The following is a 23,323-nucleotide window of genomic DNA, read 5'->3' on the forward strand; positions in this document are numbered from 1 at the left end:
GGCTGTGGTGAGTGTGCTGGGACCTGCTTCAGAATTCTAAAAACACCAACACTCTTTTCCAAGATTAAACTCTGACTAACAATACCATAAGATGACAGTGGCCTAAACAACACAGAACAAACCCAAAGCGCAGACTGGTAAAGAAGAAACACGAGAGGGTTAAGTCAAAGGATTGGGAGTTTTGAAATTCTAGAAAGCTAATTCTTAAAAGAAAATTAGTCCCAGTTAATAGTTTAATGGATTTGGGAGTCTTCCTGAAAAACATAGTGAACTTCAGTTTTTCAAGTGGCAAGAATACAAATCAAAGACACTGAAATTAGGTATAGAGGTAGCTATAGAAGCCAGCACTCTTGATGTCTCATGCTAAAGGCCATACAATCCATTACAATGTTCATCCCATTATGTTCGCCTGTTAAGAGTCAGATGGTGAACTGCCTAAAAACTTTTTTTTTTAATATATACAAAAAGCCCCTTCAAAATAATAACAAAATGTTCTGTAAAAAGGCAGAATCTTACAAATCTTATCTGTAAAAAAGCAGAATCATACAAATCTTACCCGGTTCTTCAGCAGCGAAAAATGAAAGAGGCACAGCAATCCAAAGGGAAATTAGAGAGCATTTTCAGCTCGCAGCTGCCTTCCTTTGCTGGCCAGCGAGGAGCTCGACAGCAATGACACACACTTTGGTTTTGTTTTCGGCTGTTTCCCGGAGCGCGGGGCAGGCAGGGGCCATTCCCGAGGCAGCTCCCGCGCAGGCAGCCCGGGAGGGGCCGGTGAGTGTACAGCGTGTCGCCCGGGTAACCCCTCACCCCGCGGGACCTGGCTGGCAGCGCGTTCATTCAAAGAGCAGCAGTGACCTGTGAAAACAAACACAGCCGAGCTGAACCGCAGCACTCCAGGCTCTGATCACAGCTTCTCTCAGCACACAAACCAAACCCTATGTCTATCTCATGTTTGCCTCCGTTTGTGCTTTTAGTACCTGGTATGTTTCCACGTAATTTTTACTTCGCACTCAGTCCCCTCACGAGTGTTTGTAATACCCTTTCAGCCGCAGATTTTAAGAGTATTTCCTCTTTTTTTTTTGTTTTTTTTGTTTTTTTTTTAAGTAAGAGACTATGCTTTAAGACAGGATAAAAGAGGTATAGTAGGCTCAAGCTCAGTTAGAAGGGTGTTTAAAGGAGCTGCTTTGCTGGATGCCAGAAGGATTTCGCCGTTCCCCGGGTGACACAAGCGACGGGGAAAGCTTTGCATTCGGCGGGGACAGGGACACCAGTCGTGGGGGACACCTCAGCCCCCGGCTGGCTGACAAGGGCTGTGCAACTCTTACATCTGAGGGAGCCCTTCTCGACTCTCGCTGACGGAGCCGGAGAATCTGAGGGAGCAGCCCCTGCTTCAGCTTCGCGCCGGTGTGAAGAGACTGCGCCCGCGGGCGTCCCCGTGAGGGGCTGCAGCCGGCCGGGAAACAAAGACACGGCGTGGGGAACCCGGGGAGACGGGAGCCAGGCTGTGCGTGAACCCCACCAGGACGACCGAAAGAGACCAGGAGAAACATACTGCAAGGGAAAACTGAGCTGCGAAGAAGTCCAGGAGCGACGGGCTGTAAGGGAGGTCTGGCCTTTGAGGAGGCGCCGCCCTCCGCCACGTTCCCGGCAGCCTCCGCCGCTGGGGGGGGGGCCGGCAGCGGCGCAAGATGGCGGCGGACAGCGACGTGAGTGTCTGTCCCGCTCCTCCCGCTCGCTCCCCGTTCCCCGACTCTCCCTCTGTCTCCCCCTGCTCTCTCCGCTCACCGCCTCTCCCGCTCTCTCCCCGCAGCCCGAGTCGGAGGTGTTCGAGATCACGGACTTCACCACCGCCTCCGAGTGGGAGAGGTAGGTGCTGCCGCGCCCCTCACTCGGCGCGCCGTGCCGCGGGGGCTCCGCCGAGCCCGGCCCGGCTGCTCCTGCCGGGGACAGCCGGACCCCGCGGATCGGCCGCTCCCCGAGCCGGGAGCACCCGGAGCCCTTCCCGGAGCCTTTCCCGGAGCCTTTTCCCGGCTGTTCCGCGTTAGGCTCAGGCCGCAGCCGAGGAGCGGCTTAAGAGGCTCTAGCCGAGCCGTTTCTGAACTTAGCGAAAGGTCCGGTTTAATACCTGTTTGCAAGGGATTAGAATATACATTCACAAGGCTTATGTGTTTTCTAAGTAGCTGTGTGATTGTTAAGGCAGTCATCTCATAGCTGAAGCCTTTAAGAGTTAGTAGAACAATGTACGAAGAAATTTAAGGCGAAGAATTCTCTTGCACTTTGAATGTATTATTTTTTTTTAATGCTTTTTCCAGTAGCGATAACGTTTAAGACAGGAGACCAGAGATTTCAAGTGCTGTGCTTTAAATCTGAATTTAGTGATAATTTTGTCTTAAATGCTTGTTCATGTGTTAACAATGAAACAGGAGTTATGTGCTGCAGATGTTACGTGCTGCAGTACCAGAAAAAGAAAAAGGTGAGATTCTTAAAACAGTCAAAAGATGCTCATAGCTAAAAGTAACTGTCATGTAAAATTTAAGCATAGAAAGACTCTTTTGTGTACAAGGAAGCAGTTTTTCTGGCTTTACTGTGATAGTTGTGGTGTTTTGTTTTTTTGTTCTTTGGGCTTTTCTGAGGAATTCTATAGCTGAACAACATACTGCGTGCTTTGAGGTGGCTGAATTATAATACAGGTTTAGTGTTCAGCAAATTTTAATGCCTTTTTTCCTTCCTAATAGATTTATTTCAAAAATAGAAGAAGTATTGAATGACTGGAAACTTATTGGGATTTCTTCTGGCAAACCTCTAGAGAAGGTCAGTTACTTCTGAACTTTCCTGTAGAATTTGAATTCCTAATTGTTGCTGTATTTGTTAATGCACACATGTATTTCATCTATTGCTGTTTTCTTAGGTGTGGCAGATAATGACTTTATTGGGGAATTTCACTTGTAGATGTGTCAATTTGACAAACAATTGCTGTAAATTCATTGGTGGATCATCTACCAAACAGGCTGTTTCCCTGACAAAGATGGATCTTTCTGTAGGGCTTAGAGATTTTTTTTTTTTTAAATTCTAAGTTTGAATCTGGAAACATGCTCTAAGCTGCTCTAAATACTCTTTTTGTCCTGCTTTGTGCCTTTGTCACACTTCATGTACTTATGGCTGAGGTTTGCACAGTGCTAGTTGTGACTCAGTTTGCTTCATAGATGGGAGAGATTTTTTCAGAGTCTAATTAGAGCCTTTGTGATGCTTTCTCAGTCCTGTGAAATGCAGAGGAAAATGCTGAGCTCTTCTGCACAGCAATGCAGATACACTCAGCTGGTTTGTATGGAATGGCTGCTGTGTTTCCAGGGGAATCTCATTGCTCTTCATTCCAGTCAGGCACAGAGTATTTGGAATAAAACTTGTGTTATCTAATGAACTGCATATTAGCTGTCCCTGTATTCCTGCACGTCTTCTTTTCTAGACCAGAGCTCTCTTCTTAACACCCTGTGAGATCAAAGGATTGTCCAAGTTGCTTTTAGTAGGAGCAGTGGTGCTGATTTTTTTAAACATTCCCATGTTGAATTTTTGTTTAAAAATTAATTCTTCTTACTTTTTTTTTTTTTGGTAAGAATTAATTATTCTTACGAGTTTTGTAAGTTGTAGATAAAAGTAATCATTTGTTGGTGAAAGTAAATATCAAGGTAATATTTGCACAGAATAGTTTAGGTACAGATAAAATCCCAGGTGGGAAACTTCTGTCTCTGGGCAAAATTGAGTGTGCATATCTTCAGATGTACAGTTGCATATGGGAGGATGCAATCTTTATTGCCATATAGTTCTGAAGAATGCAAGATGGTATTTGATTTTTGGAATGAACATGATTATTGGCAACATGGATTTTAGCAGCCAGCTACCTTTATAATGAAGAGCTTTGAGAATTGCTTATTGAAATTAAATCATGCTGAGCCATTAGGCAGCAGAAAAATGTGAATCAACATTATTGATCATATGGGCAATATTTAAAAGACTAGTTTTAAAGACTTTTAAAGACTAGTGAATCTTAACCTAAATTTATGAGGTAATACCTTCTTTTTTTATATGCAGGGTATATTTACCACAGGAACATGGGAAGAGAAATCAGATGAAATTTCATTTGCAGACTTCAAATTTTCAGTTACCCATCATTATCTTGTACAAGAACCCAGTGACAAAGAAGGGAAAGAAGAGCTGGGAGAAGGTACCTGATAGTTCCCTTCCGTAGTTGTAAGGATAATGAGAGAAGACAGTGTCACAATGTGGAGTCCACAGTGTGCTGATTTGTGTCTGTGTGGGATTTTCTCAGGTCTGATGAGTGTGATCTGACATGTCTGCTTTTAGTTTGCTTTGCATTCACACAATGAATTACAAGGCAATTGTAAGTGAGCTGGATGGATGTGATGATGCATTGATTGTGTACCAATTTTTGTCACAGATGCCCTTCCTCTGCCAATGCAGGACTTGCTGTGCATGAACAATGACTTTCCTCCTCGAGCCCACTGTCTGGTGAGATGGTATGTGTGCTGCCTCTCATCTCTACTGCAAATGAGCATAGCAGCTGGAAAATCTGGCACAATCAGTTGTGTGTTTGTTTTTTCAGTTAAAAGTTAAAGCTTAAGTGAATTGTTTCTTTGTACTAGACACAAGAAAGGAATGCAAAAAAAGCCTGTAAAAGTGGGCCTATCTTTAATTTGGTTTGATTTTTTTTTCCCCAAATATTTGTCTCAATTTCATAGATTAACCAGGCTTTTATATATGTAATATTTAGGTACATTCTTAAAAAGGAAAGCTGCACCACCTTAACAAAGTTATATTCTTAGTAATGCAAATGTTGAGCACATAATAGGATTGGTTCTAGAGAGCTTGGTTTTATGTATAAACAATTTCAGTCATTATGAACATAAACTGGAAAACCTCAGGACTGCTAGACCTGGAAGTCCTCCCAGTCAAACACATTGCAGTGTTGGAATGGATTTGCAGCACTCCATACCCACTCAGTTCTTGACCTCTCTAAAAATAAAGAGGTACTTGCATCAAATTAACAGATTTCACAATCTGTTGGTGATAATTAGGTTCTCCAGGTCGCAATATTTTTGAAGAGTCGTGTTTCAGCTGGCTTGCCAGGGACTAGAAATGTACTTTTTCCTCTTTGTCTCTCAAGGTATGGCTTACGTGAGTTTGTGGTTATTGCTCCAGCTGCAAATAACGATGCTGTTATTAGTGAATCCAAGTGCAACCTCTTGCTGAGTTCCATTTCCATTGCACTGGGCAACACTGGCTGGTAGGTGAAAGCATAAACATTTTTACATTTTTACAGGTAAAACTCCAGCATACTGCATTGGTGAGGAAAAAGTATTAAATTGTTAGCAAAATATATTCAGAGGTTTTTGTTTATTTGCACTGTAGTATTGTTAGAGAAGGATTGAAGAAATCCCCGTGTGTAAAGATTGAATCAATGTTTTCTTTATTTTAATTATTGTTTGAAAACCTTTGGGGCTGTTAAAAGCTACTAGAAGTTGTAGGAATAATATGTAATTTATAAAACATCACTTTTGCAAGAGGATTTCTTCCCTGTGTGTAGTAACAGTAACTCCCTAATCTTCCTCAAAAATTGTATAGATTGACAATGAGGTAAGCAAAGTCATGGAGCAGGCTGTGATTGTGGCATGGCAATTTGTTGGGCATTCCGTTTAATGATGACATTAACAAGGATTTTCTGTGATTCCTGGGAAGTCTGTCAAAGTGTCTAAGAGGAAATATATTGTAAAGGTTGAAATCATGCCAGCATATTCAGCTGGTTGTAGAGACTGCGAGGCAGCAGGACACTCAGGTGATGTGAAGCATTCCTGTTGTGCAGCCAGGTGCCGCTGTTTGTGCAGATCCATCACAAGTGGCGCCGGATGTACGTGGGGGAGTGCCAGGGCCCGGGCGTTCGCACCGACTTCGAGATGGTTCATCTGCGCAAGGTGCCCAGCCAGTACACCCATCTGTCAGGGCTGCTGGACATCTTCAAAACCAAGATTGTGAGTACAAAACTGACGTTGGGTATTTGATGCAATATTTGTATTTATTTACTCTTTACATTGGATTTGTTCTCTGGTATTGTGAAGGGCTGCCCTTTGACGCCTCTGCCTCCGGTTAGCATGGCTATTCGCCTTACCTTTGTGCTCCAGGACTGGCAGCAGTACTTCTGGCCACAGCAGCCACCAGGTAGGAGACTTTTGTCCTCAGAATAACTCATTTTCAGTCAATGCTAAAGAAAATATTTGTGTGTCTTGCCAGAAGAACTCTAACATTTTCTGCTTTGGTAGGTGTAGGAAAGGCTTCAGTCCACTCTTAAAGCTGCTCTCAGGTTGTAGCTCATGGCTGGGACAGGTGTTTTGGGTAGGGCTGTGCCTGGAAACAGGTTAGTCAGCATTTAGAAATACAAAGATGTTTCTAAAATGGTGGTATCTATGTGGAATGAAAAGAGTGACTGAATCTGTGAAGAATTCTGCCCTGGGTTTCTTAGGGAAATGTTTAGATTAATATTCTGGAAGATGCTAGTACTTTGTGGGAGTTTTTGTCAATTGTTTCCATAAAGTATTCTGATACTTCACTATCTAAGTGTATTAATAGTGGGAAAAGCAGAAAATATTATATGGACCTCACTTGAGGTAAAGGTTTGGATTTTGATTATTGTTGACTCAATACTAAATTTAGTGCAGGAGGAATTTCTGAACAAGTCTTTTGTTATGGTAGCCTTGCATGAAGGGGAGAAACAATATATAGACTGAAATTTAAAGTATATAGAACAGACTTGCAAAGTTTTTGATGTAAAGTGATGCTGTTTAGGAAAAACAGAGGTAGTTACTTGTTTGGTAGTCTCAAAATGACCTCTTTTATTCTTGATGGTGGTGCTGTCTTCCTTGAGTACCAAGGATTTGGTTTTAACAGACCTGTTTTTAAATAGGTAGTAGCAGAAAATAAATTATAAACTTCTCAAAGGCAAACAAACCCATAGGAAAAAGGTAGATATTAGTTCCTCTTTAACATCAATTTTATTAGTGATGAGATGTTTTAGGTACAAGGTGGTGGAACAGTTAAAATGCCCAAGTTCTTTTCTTGACTTGGTAGCAGTTTTACATAACAAGCTTGAGGTATTTAGGGTACATTTGGAGAGACAGAACTCATGTGACCTTGGTTATCTAATTGTTTGGCTTTCCTTTGCTTAAGAAAATACAGTAATCAAAATCCTGTGTTTTGAAGAAGTGTGCAGTGAGATTGATTCTGTGCTCTGTAGCTAAGGAATGTATATTGAACATGTTTAAAGATTAGAGTCCTGCTTATTAGAGAGAGAAAATCAGTGCTGTTTTAAATGATAGTTCCTCTTTGGTTAACCAAGCTTAAAGAACTTGGGAAATGAATTAGACAGATTTTATCTTTTTATTGTTTCTGCAGATACAAAATCTATTTTCTGTAGTCTCTCTGCCTTGCATAGTTGTTCACTAAGTCAGGATCTCAGGTTTGTCATGGATGAGTTGCACCACTCTGATCATATTTCTTGATTGGAGCAGTTTGAGTAACTTTCACTCCTTTAGTAGCAGTGTTGTGGTTAAGGGAGCCAGTTGTGGTTTTATGTTCACTGGGAAGAACTAGACCTGTAACTTATAACCATCACTCAATTAGCTCTTCTCTGAAGATAAATAAATAAAACCAAAGAATTTAAATGTCTTTTATCTTCTCTGCAAAAGAAAATGTAATTAAGTTATCCAGATACTTCATCTGTGCTAATACCTCACTTGTTTTGTTTGTAAACAGTTTGCCAGATGCAGTTAAAATTGCAGATCAGATGCTGTAACAGCATTATTATAATGGCATTACAATACATTATTATTCTTGCCCACTTTAATTTTTGTTAAGTGGAGGCTGTCTGGTTTTGATTCATGTATTTGAAGGCTATAACATGGGAATGCCTGAAGGTGCTGGGAGGCATCTCTAAGTACCTGGGACTACAGGGAATCCCCCAGATTATTTGATTAAGTCCTCTTTTGATAAAATTGTCAACTTTTAAAATTAACTTTTTTCACTCTGCAGAGTTGCTCTTCCAGAGTCTTCCTTTTCTGCTTGGAATTGATTTCCTGCCCAAGCATTTTTATGGCACTTTTGTGTCTGTTCTTGTGCCAGCATTGAATCTTTAGGGCTGTCTTTATAGCTATCATCATTGCCTGTATGAAGGGAATAACCTTCCTTCAACACAAATTACAGGAATTTTATCTGTCCCTGTGAATGTCCTGTTTCTGTTGGAAGCAATTACTGTGACTGTATGTTAGGATTTTGTTCTCCTAGCTCAGTCACCTGAGCTGCTCAGCTCTTCTCTGGTCATCCAGCAAGTTACAGTCTTTGCAGTGAAATGAAGGTGATATGCTGCTTCAAATGTTCCACAAATTCTTTATGGAAAATGTGTTTGGTTTCTCTCCAGATATAGATGCTCTAGTTGGGGGAGAAGTTGGAGGCCTGGAATTTGGGAAGTTACCATTTGGGGCCTGTGAAGATCCTATTAGGTAAGAGAAGATTCAGCAAACTGTTTTATAACTTCCTTAATGGAGGACTTAAAGTTGTGTTATTTCAAATTTTAGCTTTGCCTGCCTACCACTTAGCATGTCCGACAGACACTTAATTATTCAAGTGCATCAGAAACATCTGTGGTGGGTAATGGTTTAATAGCAAATAAGGTCATTTGTAGAATTGTCTGATGATATTCAGAGTTCAAGCTTCTATGGCTTTTACTATAAACTTCTGCAGTACCCCATTTATCTCTGAAATTATTATCTTGAAATATATCTCAAGATAAACCTTAAAAATTATGTGCTTTTTGCAAGGGTTGGACTTGCTCTCATGTATGCAGTGAGAAAACTTACTGGAGAACAAAGAATCAAATATCAGCTGTCACAAATACCTTTCAAAACATGAGCTGTGATGGAGGGAACACTTTCTGCTATCACTGAAAGACAAATCTTGGTTTGTTTCAGCGAGCTGCATTTAGCCACAACGTGGCCTCACCTTGCAGAAGGGATAATTGTTGACAACGATGTTTATTCGTAAGTATCTCGTCTCCGTTGCAAATGAGTGTGCCTGTTTTTGCTCACTGCTGCATTTTAGTGTCATCTCACACTGTGTGGCTTCACATGTGAAAAAGAACCCATTTTGAGGAATGCTAACATCAGCTGATAGAACATCTAATTTGGGATAACACTTTTTGAAATGCATTTCTGTGAGAAACTGTTATTGTGTTGTAATCTCAACAGAACACAAACCCCTGGTTTTGAGCATATCCTCATGTTAGACTTGAAAATTTTGTATCATGTATTTCCTGGAAAAGATGATAGTAGAGCATGGAAGGTAAAAGTATTCACTGCTTGATATCCCTCTCCCAAAAACTGTCATCCAGGTTTCCTGCTAAAGAGGAAGTATTTCTTGTTCATGTCATGCACACACATGAGAATAGGGACTCTGGCTTGCCATGTTCTCCTGTGTAATGTGGTACTCACTGGTTATGACATGACATTTATTGAGAATTTGATACTCATCTTTCCAATACTTACAGTGGCATTTGGTTTTCTTTTTTCTTTTTTTTTTTCTTTTCTTTTTCTTCTTTTTTCTTTTTCTTTTTTAAATTATTTTTCCCTCAAGTGACCTGGATCCACTTCAAGCACCCCAGTGGTCTGTGAGAGTTAGAAAAGCAGATAACCCTCAGTGTCTGTTGGGTAAGACATCAGAATTTCCTGTCTTCTCTTGCAGCTTTTAAACTAAAACTACTAAGTTAAGAAGTTAGGGTTGAGTTGTTGATTACCTGATGGCCTGTTTGCTCACTCCCCTTATTTTTTTGAGTGAACAGTATTTTGGGTTTCTTTTTCAAGAACACAAGCTTTGCAAATACATAAGTTCCTGTTGTAGTTTATTCTCTGTCTGTGTATGGTGAAATTCATTGCTATTCTTATTTCAGCAGGTTCCAGGGAATAAGAATTTTCTCTGTGTTCTGTGAAAATTTAGATTTTCTAAACACACTTTATTAAGTGTGTTTTGCATGTATTCATCTCCTTAGTTCAACCAACCTTTCTGACAGGAAGGATTAATACTTCTGGAGAGCTGTACTCCTCTTATCTGTCCTTGCCTTTAAGCTTGTGAGGAAAAGGGCTTCAAAATTTTCCAAGTTTTATCTTGTTTTGGGTGAATTAAACTGCAGGCAGAGCTGTGCTCTGGAGAGGTGGCCAACAGCTGCCTGGGTGTGCATTTACCTAAGCTTTAATTATGTGGTTTTTGTGCTTCAGATAATTTAATTATGTGGATTTTGTGCACAAGATATTTGTGCTTCAGAACAAATTATCAGATGTTCTTTCAGAAGAAAAGATAAAAATTACTGTCCTTGGGGCATAATTTTTGAGTGTTGGCTCATTGCTCAGAGATTTTTGGCTGAGTCCAGGAGTTTTGTTCCTCTACCAGGGGACTTCCTTACTGAATTCTTCAAGCTTTGCCGGCGGAAGGAGTCGACAGATGAGATACTTGGAAGGTCTGCATTTGATGAGGAAGGAAAAGGTAAAACTAAAGTCCAGGTGATTTGTGTTACTTGTATTTAATAGTTTTGTGTTAGTTTATCTTCCTTGTAGCCTTATCTTGGCTGGTATTTATAACTCTGACATTCTCTGTAATACTCCTGGGAATTTTCTGGCCAGGGCTTCATGGTGAAATTTCTCATAAATTCTAGACTAGTTTAGCTCCCAGAGTCTCAGAGGGACAATTGCCTCTGTTATGGTTGTGGCTGTTTCTTTTTACAAGAATATAAAAGCTTAAAATTTGACTAGAATGTACAAGAGTTGGTTATAGGACACATCAGATTTTTCTGTATAGTTTTATGTATTTTTGCTTTTACCATTCTTTCTCCTTTTTGTTGTACTCTAGTACATGTCAACAGCCAGTTTAATGAGTCTTTAATCTGTTTGAAAGACTCTGCTCTCATCCTCTCCGTTTTAAGGAAAAAAGAAAATTAAAACTTCCCAAATTATCTGACCAGCAAGTCAGGCTTTATCCCAACTGTATAAATACTGCCATCTTTTTGATGTCTCTGTCCCTCTCTTTGGGTTTGTTTTTTTTTGCTGTATATAGTGAAAATTCCCTTCCTTCATGCTGCTTGTCACCTGTTCTTCCCTCCAAATATCAATATAACTTTCCTTGGTTATACTTGATCTTAGTTTTGAAGGAGCTTGCTAGTGAGCTTAGAAAGGTGTTGGACTGAGGAGGGTGTGTATTACTCCTAGTGCTTGACATACAGTTCCTTTAGCCCTTCTTAGCTCTGGGCTTGCAAAGATGAACTTTTTCAGTCTGCTGCTCATTATTCACTTAAATTTGTCAGCTCTCCTTATAACAACATTAATTCAGTTTATTGTAAGAGACATTCTAGAGTTTACCAGCAGCAGCTCTGAAAAAAATCCAGTCTTTTGGTTTGAGAAGTTTACCTGAGGACTCTAAAACAGAATTGTGCTTACACTCTGTGAGGCCAGTGATTAATACAGGATTTATTTAATATTTATCTAGAGCTTTAGCATATGCTGGAGCAGTCTTTGTTACCTGCAGTGTGTTTATTGGTATGTATAAACAAGGTTTAAATAGTGAGTCTTGAGCAGGCTTTTGGCATGTTACTCTGTTGGTAACTCTGCAGTAGCAGTGCTGCTACAGCAGGCACTACCTGCAGCCAACTCAGTCTAGACTTTATTTGGTGAATTAAATCAAGGACAGTCTGTGACTCATCTGTGACCTCCTTCTGCTGCTTGTATTTGCTAAGAGCAGTGAATGCCAGGCATGGAACCTGGCAGCAGAGGTGTAGCTCTGGTTCACAAGGGGCTAAATATCAATACAAGATAAATAGGCTGATTAACACAGGTGAACTCTTGAAGAGACATGTTGTAGTGTGTGGGGTTTTATTTTATTTTGTTCTGATTGTTTTTATTTTATTTGCCAGAGGTTGCTGATATCACCCACGCGCTGTCGAAGCTCACGGAGCCAGCACCAGTCCCCATCCCCAAATTATCAGTCACAAATATGGTTCACAGTGCCAAGAAGAAGATCCGCAAGCACAGAGGTGTGGATGAGTCTCCTCTGAACAATGATGTGCTCAACACCATTCTCCTGGTGAGTGAGCTGTCCCTGCACATGGATTCAGAGAGCACATGGACTTCATACACTGATGCATTTGCTTTAGAGCCTATGGCAGATTTAAAGATATCTGATGTCAGTTTGAATTGCATTTATCAGCTTCTGGGAACAGCCCAAGTTGATACAAGTCTGTGTATTATAAGTGGGCTAAACCTGATCTCTGAAGTCTGCTAACAATTTTAATTACAGGGATTGCTGGTATGAAGCCAGCAGTAGCTTTATGGAGAAAGTGGGAAAGGCAGGAAAACCATACTGATGGAAGGTTTAATTTTTTTTTCTTCAAGTTCTTATTTCCTGATGCTGCTGACAAACTTGCAGATGTATTTGAAAGCAGAGCCAGCACTTCAGCAGGAAACAATCCTCCTCCAGAGAATGAAGATTATGTAAGTTTTGTTGAGTGGCACAAGATAGAAAGCAATTTTGAGTGTGTGTTTATATAGACTTCGCTGTGCTTGCCCTATATCTTGTAACACTTAGCTTTTGGAAAGATGAATTTGCCTTTGTGGAATATCTGGGTAGAAATAGTGATGATTTCTGTTTCCTTTTAATTCCTTTTTTCTTCCAAAGACTGTAGTTATTGGTATCTTCTAAGTTGAAGAGTTGCTTATTTACACTTACAAACAGGAAAGAGATCACGTGGTTTTGGAAAACAACGCCATTGTTTCTGTATTTCTTGCTTTCTTTTATTTCTTTCCTAGAATCTCTTCAGCCAGTTTAAATCTGCTCCATCTGACAGTCTGACATACAAATTAGCTTTATGTCTTTGTATGATAAACTTCTACCATGGAGGAGTTAAAGGAGTGGCACACCTTTGGCAAGAGTTTGTGCTGGAAATGCGTTACAGATGGGAGAACAACTACCTTATTCCAGGGTGAGACTTCTTGTTGCTCCTTGGTCATAGAAAATGTTCTTTGTTCCAGGAGCTGAGTGGGGTCACTGTGACTTTGAAACATATAGCTTTGGGGTTTTTTTAGTTGCAAATGCTATCTCTGTTTTTATTACCCTACTTCCTTAATGCAAGAAAGGGCAGGGAGTGAGGACAAGCATCTGTGCCCTACCTTGAAAACTTCAGGATGCCTGGGGAAGCTCAGCTTAGACATTCACTTCACTGTGTGAATGAGGGTGAGGAAAAAAATCTTACTGTGGTGTAGTTTCACCTCTCTTCTAAGGGAGCTGTTCCATTGCTGGTGCAATGGCCTTTTCAGGTATTCCAGCCCTTCCAGGTTCTGTCTGCTGCAGCAGAGCTTGGGGCAGACCAAACCAGGGGCTCTCTCAAGATGAGGGAGAGCAATAACATACCCTGCTTTTAGGGTCGTGGTGTTTTGGTTGGAGTTTGGGGTTTTTTGTTGATGTGACAGACTGGTTATTTAGTCACTAGTTTGTACTTTGAAATGCTTACACTAGCAGATAAAATAGAAGCTGAAATGTATAGCAATGACTCCACTGTATCATTGCACTTCTAAAAGTACAGTCAAAGATGCTTAATTCCTGTTTGAAAGCAGTTATCTTTTCAACTTCCAACTGGAAAACTGACCTCCAAGAATGCAGAGTGTTTCACACTAGTGTGAATGATCTCTGAGCTCCTGAAATGATCTCTGGGAAATACATGTAATTTAAATTCTGGGCTTGTCTACTGAGACAATAGAAGAGCTGTGGAATTTAAATGGTGGGGGTGGGTTCAATGTGGGTGTTTGTCCCTGTTCTAGATTTCATGTGATTTAAGACCACATGTGTATGAAATTGATAATGGTTACATTTCCGCCTTCTGTTAGATTAGCTAATGGCTCTCCAGATCTGAGATGTTGTTTACTGCACCAGAAGCTTCAGGTAAATATCCCAAATCTAAGAATGATTTTTCTCCTAAGGAAACTGTCAAAATTATAGCAATGATTAGCTAAATATGTAGTTTTTGTAGATTTAGTTGTGCTTGTGTTTTTTGGGTGTGGAATTCATTTCTTGAGAAAAATTTGGTTACAGCAACAAGTTCAGTGGAATTGTTATCTTTTAGAACTGTAAGATCTTTTCAGTGGCTCTACAAGTTTTTCTGTATGATTGTCTTCATAAGGGAAATAATTGCTGAACAATTTTTGTTTTGTTCCTTTAACTTGTTGAATTAGATGCTAAATTGTTGCATTGAAAGGAAGAAAGCAAGAGATGAGGGGAAAAGGGGGAGCATGTCTGATCGTTCACCTGGTGGTGCTTCTGGTGATGCTGCCAAAGGAGGAGACCACTCTGGAGAGAACCCTGACAAGGAAAAGGAATTTGGCAAGTCTTGGGAATCTTGGAGTGACAGCGAAGAGGAATTTTTTGAATGTCTCAGTGACACAGAAGATCTTAAAGGAAATGGACAGGAAAATGGCAAGAAAGGAGCAAAAGAGTCTGTAAACTTAAAACCAGAAGGTCGTTTGCACCCACATGGAAAACTGATGCTGCTGCATCCTGGAGAGCCTCTCTACGTTCCCATAACACAGGTGAGGGAGCAGGAGCTGAGCCACATGTGCAGTGGAACACACAGAATGTGCCTCATACCTGGGATTGTGAAACTGCAAACAGTTTGCAGGTTACAGCCTTGTCTCTTGTTAAAATTGCTGAGTTTTTTTGACCTAATACCTTGTTTTTAATCTTTAAAACTTAATGAGGCTGCTAATCTCACTTGTTCTTTGTTTTATTTGAGAGTGAGTGTCTGTAGCAAACTTCACTCCAAACAATACAATGCTGAGTTTTTTGACCTAATACCTTTTTAATCTGTAAAACTAAATCTGCTAATCTCACTTGTTCTTTGTTTTATTTGAGCGTGAGTGTCTGTAGCAAACTTCACTCCAAACAATACATTTAAACGAGAATTACACTTCCTTGCCTACCTAAATTTGGGGATTTTTTATTTCCAGTTCTTGAGGCATCTTCCATCCCCTCCTTACTTTCTTTCCTAAGAAATAGGAGCTGCTGTGGTCCTTGCACCAGAGATTTCTGCCTGACTTCGCACATCAGATTTGCTGCTGTATTTGGTTTTTTCATAATTTCTCAGCTCATAAAGGCCATAGTCATCAGGTTTGGTGCCATCCTTTACAGCAGGTTTATCATCAAACAACTAGAAATGTTACCTGACATCAAGAGGCTTTCCTGCAGAGTGACCAGGGATGGAATAGGAAGTGGTGCTGTCACAGAAAGTAGTTGGAAATCAGCCATGCATGAAGAATACAGTGGTTTTTATTCCCCTGAGAGAAATTGTTGCTTTGCTTGGGTAAAACATATGAGCAGAGAGTAGTCAGGCAAAATGTTCTCAACTAATTATATGCTGACAGTATCAACAGCAAAAATTCTGCATTGCTTTGAGTAGATCTTCATCCATCTCAGCAAAATTGTACCAGTCAAACATTTCCAGGATTTCATTAGGATTTTGGCATTTTAGTAATTTATCCTTGCATTGGTACATCATTCCCGGGTTATTTTCTGTTTAGTTTCTTTGTTAGATGCACAACTTGAGTCTGAACTGTTTAAGCAGTAGAAAGCTGTGCTAATTTCCTCTGAGTACAAAGGAAACAGAGTGAGAAGGGGTGAGAAGGAGCTTCTTGCTTCTCCTCCCATGCCCCGGGCTGACTCCAGGAGGGGCTGTGAGTAACCCCGTGTGTTTCCCTGTCCCAGGAGCCAGCCCCCATGACTGAAGACCTGCTGGAGGAGCAGTCGGAGGTGCTGGCGAAGCTGGGCACGTCTGCGGAGGGCGCTCACCTGCGGGCGCGCATGCAGAGCGCTTGCCTGCTCTCCGACATGGAGTCCTTCAAGGTAGCACTGCTGTCAAATTACATTGCTTTCTTAATCAAACTGATCCTCTTGCTTGTGTTGGACAGTTCTGAAGGTTTCTAAGTTTTTTTTCCTCCACAAAACAGTTTCCAGTTAGTTTCAAGTTGAAGATAAAAACCTATTGGGAAAATTCTTGGCACATTTCAAAATCTAAGAGGATGTGATCTGTTACACTGTAACATCCCAGTAAATTTACACAATGTCTGTGGGAAGGGGAAAAACACATCAAACATACAGTTGATCAGTTGTGAATTAAAACAGACATTCATCAGGTTGGGACTGGACTAACTGTGGTTTTGGGTTTCATTTCCTGTCTGAGCTCTGCAGAGGGAGCTAAGAGCACATCCACTGCTGTCATCATAGGAGCTCAACACTAAAAAGATTGGAAATTCTGTAATGAAATAGCCATATATATCTTTTTAATTATTGCAGTCTTTGTGGTAAAAGGATATAATGTGCTGTACAGTTAGAGTATTTATAATATACCAGTAATCAGTTTATTAACTGTGACTCATGGCATACTAGATATATGTAGAAGTTTTATTTATATGATGCAAGTAATCTAAAATCTCAAAGTAAAAAACAGAGAACTATAATTGGAAGCACAAATACACTCTTCATAGGTACATCAAACCTAAAACTGAGATTCCTTTCATGTTCTGGATCTATAGATGTAGTTAATTGTGGTGATATTGCATCTATGATAAATGAAGTTATTTTTGTTTGGGGAAGATATTTTTTTAAGTTCCTTTTGGAAAGAGGAAGAAATAGTGACTTTTGTCACTGGAGTGTTAAAAGATGGAAAGTCAGTGCTGAAAGCATACTTAGAAGCCCACTGATTCTGTTAGTCTTTAATGGGATAAGCTTAGTGAAAATTCCTATTTATTGCATGTGGCAGGTGCCAGGTGGGATCTTAACAGCATAATTTTGAGCTTGCCTGAAATAATTGATGAATGTAATGAATGTACCTGTGGGTGGTGAGAAGGTGATTTTTTTTGCTGCTGATGTGGGTTTTACCCCTAGCCATTGTCTTGATTTATGCTTTATTCCCTCTGTCCTGGTGTAGAGTTTGTTGGCTGTGGACAAAAGAATTTCCTGAGTTTTGTCTCTTACTCTGCTCTCTACCCACTAAACCACACTGCCCTCCTACCCAGGCTGTCATGTTTTTGTAGGATTTTTCAGGAACAAATTTTCTGTCCTGTCTTCCCTGCAGGCAGCTAATCCTGGCTGTTGTCTGGAGGATTTTGTGAGGTGGTACTCACCTCGGGACTACATCGAGGAGGAAGTGATTGATGAGAAGGGGAATAAAGTCATTAGGGGCGAGCTGAGTGCCCGGATGAAGATTCCCAGCAACATGTGGGTGGAGGCCTGGGAGACGGCAAAGCCAGTCCCAGCACGGAGGCAGAAGAGGCTTTTTGATGACACCAGGGAGGCTGAGAAGGTGAAAGCTCTGGGGCTGGTGCCAGTCTGGGCTCCCTGCAGCCCTTCCTTCCTCCCCCTGCAGCATTTAAACACTGACAGGCCCTTGCACTGTGTCCTTGGAGTTACTGAACTGTTTAGTGTGTGCCTTAGGGTTGGTTGGAAATTCCTGCTGCTGTACAGGAGGGTGTTTGAAGTACCTAAAAGTATGCAATGTTACTTAGGTATTTCTTTAAATTATTAGTAAATAAACCAGATTTTTACCTGCATATGTGTTGGGAACATTTTAGTTTCCTAACACAGTTTAGTTTTATTCTAACCTATTGGGAGCATTAACATAAAACTGCCTCTCAAGTCTTACAGTGGTGTTCCATTCTTGGAATTCATCTTTCCAAGGTAATCTCATCTTTGGGAAGTAATTTTGATCACTGAAATATTAAATTTTCTGATGTTGCAGGTGCTTCATTACCTTGCAGTTCAGAAGCCAGCTGACCTTGCAAGGCATCTCCTGCCTTGCATCATCCATGCAGCTGTACTCAAGGTAAAGGAGGAAGGTAAATAATGTTTAATAAATTATTAAGATATTTAAGGGGGAACACTGATGCAGTCAGTAATTACAACTTTGTTTCTTTCCATATAATAGAAGCAGTAGAAGATATATCTTCAGTTAAGAAGATTATTAAGCAGATAATATCCCATTCCAGCAAAGTGCTACGGTTTCCCAGTCCAGAGGACAAGAAGTTGGAAGTAAGGCTTTTGTAGTGGCTGGAGCTGAAAACCTGATTGGCTTTTGCACTGTTCATGGCAATGTTAAAAGAACATCTTTTTAATTTTCCCTTTTATTAAACTCCTGTAGGAAATCATCGCTCAGATTATGAGTGTGGAAGCCATCATTGCCAGGGCAAGGTCTCTCAAAGCAAAATTTGGGGTAGAGAAATGTGAAAATGAAGAGGAGAAAGAAGATCTACAGAGGTGACTTTTGAATTCTTATTTTTCACTGTGTTGTTTTGCTTTTCCTGTGATGCCCTACTTTCAAAACTTAGGACAATGGTGACAATAAAGAAATATTTAGGAATCATATTTGGGTATTCCTGTCACTAGACTGTCTAGAAATTATGTGTCTGGGTACCCTCAGTGCTCCTCCAATTAAGCATCTCTTTGGAGACATTTGATCCAGGTTTTTTTAATAGAATTTGTTTTGTCTTGACAGTACTGGGGACTAACTTTTTTTTGTGTATATGAAGTGTATTTTTGATGAACTCTGTTACCATACCTAAAATTAGGACTAGAAATTTAGTATTTTTTATAAATATTATGGAATGAAATAGCCCCTCCACAGTTGTTTTCTTATTCTTGTCTCCTTGCTGGTGTGAAACATCGCTGAGCAGCTCTGAATGGAAAGTGACAAGGAATGTTCCCTTGCATCACTACCTGCTGTCAGGTTATTTACTTGCTGCTCAAAATGACTAATATGTTATAAAACCCACGTTAACTTCTTGCTGCTGTGCTGGGAGGGAGAGATGACATTTGTGCAGTACATGTTGGGAGTTCAGAGATGTGCTGTCTGACCAAAGCAATGTCTGTGTGCTAAGGAAAATTGGCACATTGTGAATACTTCTGCATGGCAAACACCATGGAGGCTTTCCTGTTGATTTTATACATCTGCTTTAGGAGCCTGGGTTTCATTCTTAGGTATACGAGAGGAGATTTTTTTCCTTAAACTTTTAGAATAGAGAAGCAAGAGAATCTGCTAGTTCTCACCCTGAGCAAATGATGCTTGGTGAAGGCCTTGGCACAGGAAACAGCTTGTTTAGATCAGCACACTGGATCTGGCCAAGGATTAACCATTCCTTTTTCCTTTTCAATCATTTGTTCCATCAGATTTGTAAACAGTCTCCTGGAGCAGCCAGAGGTGTCAGTTGTTGGTGCAGGAAGAGGACCTGCTGGCAGCATCATTCACAAGCTGTTTGTGAATGCTCAGAGGGTAAGAGAGCTCTGGGTTGTGCTGCAGACACTTCTGCTTTAACCAGAATGAGCCAATGAGTTACCACATGGTGCCAGTGTATTTGTCTGCATATCTGCATGTATTGTCATGTGTGTGCTTGAGGTGTTTTCTGTGATGTTCAACATGATTTTGGCTGTAACAGAACCTTGCAAGACCAAAGAAGACTGAGTGAGCTGGGATGTTAAACAGTTGAAGCCAGCTGGGTAGACAGAGGTGTCAGTAATGCTTTATGTACTGCCAATAGTAACATCAGTAATGCTATTAAGGCAAGACAAATTTCTGCCTTATCACAACAAGGTTAAGTGTTGATTGTTTCACAGAGGAATGTAGAGAAACAGATCATAATATTAGGTATTTTAGAAGCAGTAACTTCTTAAACTGAGGCTTATGCTTGGAATACTTGAGATTTTTTCTGTGGAAACCAGCATGCTTAGGAAGTTTCAGTTCTTTTTCAGTCCCTGCATTCAGTTTACCTATTGCCAGTGTTGCATTTGTTTTCTGGAGACCCTTCCCTTGCTGATATTGATACAAATGTTGCCTTTTTCTCTTAAGCAGTCTTTGGAATAATCAGTCTGAAAGTAATGATTTCCAAACCTTATGGACTGCAGTCAGCCTGCAGTTTCTATCAGAATTACACCTCTTCATAGCATCAGATTTTCTAACTCAAATTTAACTACAGTGGTAATAACAAGGTAGCAGCCTGAAATCCCATTTGGAAATAATTGCTGGAAAAATGTTGTGATTGGGTGTTAAACACTTTAAAGGGATCAATGCTTTTGTAATAATCTGTGTTTTGCAACTCGGCATAAAAAGGACCATTCTGAAAACAGACCATGGTTATTCTGAGGAATGAAAATCAGGACACTTCTTTTATTCTTCCAGTCTCTAAGGAAATTGTGTTTCCAAACCTGAAGCTGCTAAACAGCCACCCTTACCTTTTAAAAGGCCAAGATCTGTGCCCTGTAAGTGATGCACACATACGCACTTGCCTCTTTAAGAGAGGCAGTGGGTTTTCAAATCTAAGTTTTTACCCTTAGGATGTGTGCAAATTTCTGTGGTTGTGTTTTGAAACACCACTAACTAAAGCAGGGTTACAGGTATTTCCCACCAGTAGCTGGTCAGTGTTAATTAAGGTTTCTTAGTGGGACAGGAACCAACTTGCTACAAGCCCCACATTGTGTTTAACCTGCCATAGAAGTGAAATGAGTTCCTTGTTCGTTACCTTTTGAACCTGGACTCTTCTCTGAGCTGTGTATAATGTGTTCTGTTCTTGAGTTTTCTCAGGAAAATTCTGATAGCCAGTGCATGTTCTTGGAGTGCATGATGTCTCTTAAACCTACAGTCTCCTCCTAACCTCTTGTAAGTCACCTCTGACTTTTGTTTCTGTCTTTCATCACTGGTTCTTTTCTCATCCCTTTCCAAGCTGACTGAATCTTCTGATGAGGTAACCGACTTTGTCCCTCCTTTCCCTCTCATCTTCTCTGCATAGACTGAACTTTCTGGTGGATATAGTGCAGCAGCCAGATTTAGTTTGTACTGGTGTTCACATGTCAAGCATAAAAGTAACGTTTTGTTTCCAGAATGGTTTTTCTGCATTCACACTTTATTTTCAGAGCCTAATAATGCATAGTGAAAAGAGAGACATGTTTAAAAAAAAGCCTCTCAAAAAAACCACACCAAACAAAAAAACTTTTATTCAAGTGAGTATTGATGTTTTCTGATGCTGAAATATATGGCCATGCCTTTACATCCTTTGTTGCCACCACTGTTTGTTTGTTGATGTTTTGGAGGGAGGTGGTGATGAACAATTAGCTGGATGCTGCATTCCCAACACTAGTGCTTCCTGAAGATATGCAACTTTCTGGACATAGATATTTGGGAAAGAAGCAGAGTAGCTGTGTAAAGTGTAGCACAGGGAAGATCCTCTCTGTTGGTTTCCTCAAGCTGTTCTTGTGGGAACACGTGGCACTTGTCCATGGTAGGTTCTGTGGCACAGCCTGCAGAGCCAAGCAGGGCTGGGTCCCCCTGCTCCTGGGAGAGGGCTGGGAGCAGGGGCAGCAGCAAGGGACCACAAGGAGCAGCCTGTGGCTTCTGCCACACCTCGGTGATAGTGCCCGTGTGGAGTTGTACATGCTTGAATTAGGAAGGACCCTACTAGGGTATTGTTGGGTGTGTGTGTATCCATAGGTATATGTAATCAGGGAATGTTTATGGGGCATGCCAGCCCTTCTTCCAGTATTCAGGTGTCAGGGTTATGGCTGCCTGGCTCTGAGACAATGAGCAGCCTTTGGGATTGTGCAGAGGGGCATTTCAGCAAGGCTCTCTGGCCATGAAAAGCCCATCCTGCAGTGGTGGTGGAAGTCTGAAAGGCAGGTGACTGTCACGACTGCAGTAAGGGCACTAATGATTTTGAAGCGGAGGCTGCCTTGGCCTCCTGTAGCTGCAGGGAGCTGAGGAGAGCACCCTGTCTGAGAAAGGGCCATTTCCTCCAGTCACAACCCTTGCTTCACACTGCCACATCAGAACTTCAGCTGGGCAGAGCTTCACCATCCGCACGAGGGTTCTTCCATCTGGTTACGTTCGCTTTATTTCCTAGCATCCCATTAGTGCTTTGCTCTGTGTACACATAAAGCCTCTAGCTGTGTTCCCCCTTTCTAATCTTCCTCTGAGAGCAGCTTTCCGAGTCCCGGTGTTAGGCAGCAGCCTGCCCTGTCACTGTGCTCTGTCGCAGGTCCCCGCCGTGCCGCCGCTGGAGGAGGAGCTGCGGCGCTCGGGCTCGCAGGAGGAGCGCAGGCAGGGGCTGCAGTCGGAGTTCCCCCCGCCCACGGGCCGGGAGGTGATCCTGCGCACCTCGGTGCCCCGGCCCGCCCCGTACTCCAAGGCGCTGCCGCAGCGCATGTACAGCGTGCTGACCCGCGAGGATTTCCGGCTGGCGGGGGCCTTCTCGGCCGACACCACCTTCTTCTGAGCCGGCCGGGACGCACTGTGCGGCGGGCGGCGCTGCACGGGACCGGCGGGCGCTGCAGCCGAGCGCGGCTTCGGCAGCTGGGATGGGCCGCCTCGAGAGGTGGCTGGAGCAACTCATCTCCGAGGTTTGGAATGGCTTCAGGAGTGGTTTCAAACTCTCTGTCCAAAGGGAGCGTATTTTCCTTTCCCTGCGTTAGCTTAATTACGGACCTGAATGGGCTGTGTGCAAATATTCATGTTGAAATTAATGCAGTATGTGCTGCTTCACACTTCAGGATCAGACTTTATCAAGTGATGTTAGTCTACTTAAATTGATATATATATAAACATTAAGTAATTTATATTTATTACTAATCATAATCACAGAGCCCAGTATTTTTTGGTTAATCACTGTTTCAAGTGCTTCTGAAATATCCTTATTTTTATTTAAAGTGTACAGTTCATACTCTAGTTTGTGCTAAACTCTCCTGGTTGTCCAGATCTCTTCACTTCTCCCAGACAGAACTAAGTGGACAGTGAGTCTGACTGACAGCCTGCAGTGGATCACTGAGGGGTTGGGATATTTTGTATCCTTCCCTTGGTGCAAGGGCCAAAGCTGGATGGAAATGACACCCCCGAGGTGTTTCACTGTGAGCAACTCACTGGTATTTACCCAGGCTATTTGTCTGCACTCCCTGTCATCGATGGGAGAGGAGGGGACAGCTCTGTCACCTCTGGCCCCTCAGCCCACCCGTGCCAATGTTGCTTTTCAGTGACCTTCATCTGTTTGAGTGAGAATCAGCAGATCAGCATTACTTTACAAATGTACAAACAGCTGCAGTATTGTGGACATTGCTCAATAAATATGAACGTACTGTTGGCTCTCAGTATTCCCATGCTTTTCCATGCCCTTCTTGCATGCTCTGATCCAGGAAGGACATTGTGACT

The 23,323-nt window shown here is 41.6% G+C and overlaps 1 protein-coding gene across 2 annotated transcripts; it reads left to right on the forward strand.

Moving 5' to 3' along the window:
* Positions 1-1,606: 1,606 nt before the first annotated feature.
* RAB3GAP1 (RAB3 GTPase activating protein catalytic subunit 1) lies at positions 1,607-23,250 on the forward strand. Of its 2 annotated transcripts, XM_041405245.1 has the most exons (24): positions 1,610-1,706; positions 1,811-1,866; positions 2,736-2,811; positions 4,087-4,219; positions 4,454-4,532; positions 5,180-5,299; positions 5,876-6,041; positions 6,129-6,228; positions 8,480-8,561; positions 9,030-9,098; positions 9,691-9,764; positions 10,501-10,593; positions 12,014-12,183; positions 12,492-12,590; positions 12,906-13,078; positions 13,980-14,034; positions 14,325-14,678; positions 15,850-15,987; positions 17,219-17,446; positions 17,882-17,978; positions 18,068-18,171; positions 18,281-18,396; positions 19,306-19,408; positions 22,161-23,250. In XM_041405245.1, exons 1-24 carry the CDS (start codon positions 1,689-1,691, stop codon positions 22,395-22,397), a joined length of 2,940 nt encoding a protein of 979 aa, XP_041261179.1. In that variant the 5' UTR covers positions 1,610-1,688; the 3' UTR covers positions 22,398-23,250. The 2 variants fall into 2 exon arrangements, with proteins under 2 accessions (XP_041261187.1, XP_041261179.1); XM_041405253.1 differs by lacking the exons at positions 18,281-18,396; positions 19,306-19,408; positions 22,161-23,250 and having other exon boundaries at positions 1,607-1,706; positions 17,882-17,965.
* The last annotated feature ends 73 nt before the right edge of the window (positions 23,251-23,323 follow it).

Source organism: Onychostruthus taczanowskii, unplaced genomic scaffold (genome assembly GCF_017590055.1).
Source record: "Onychostruthus taczanowskii isolate IOZ18803 unplaced genomic scaffold, ASM1759005v1 scaffold10, whole genome shotgun sequence".
Lineage (NCBI taxonomy): Eukaryota > Metazoa > Chordata > Aves > Passeriformes > Passeridae > Onychostruthus > Onychostruthus taczanowskii.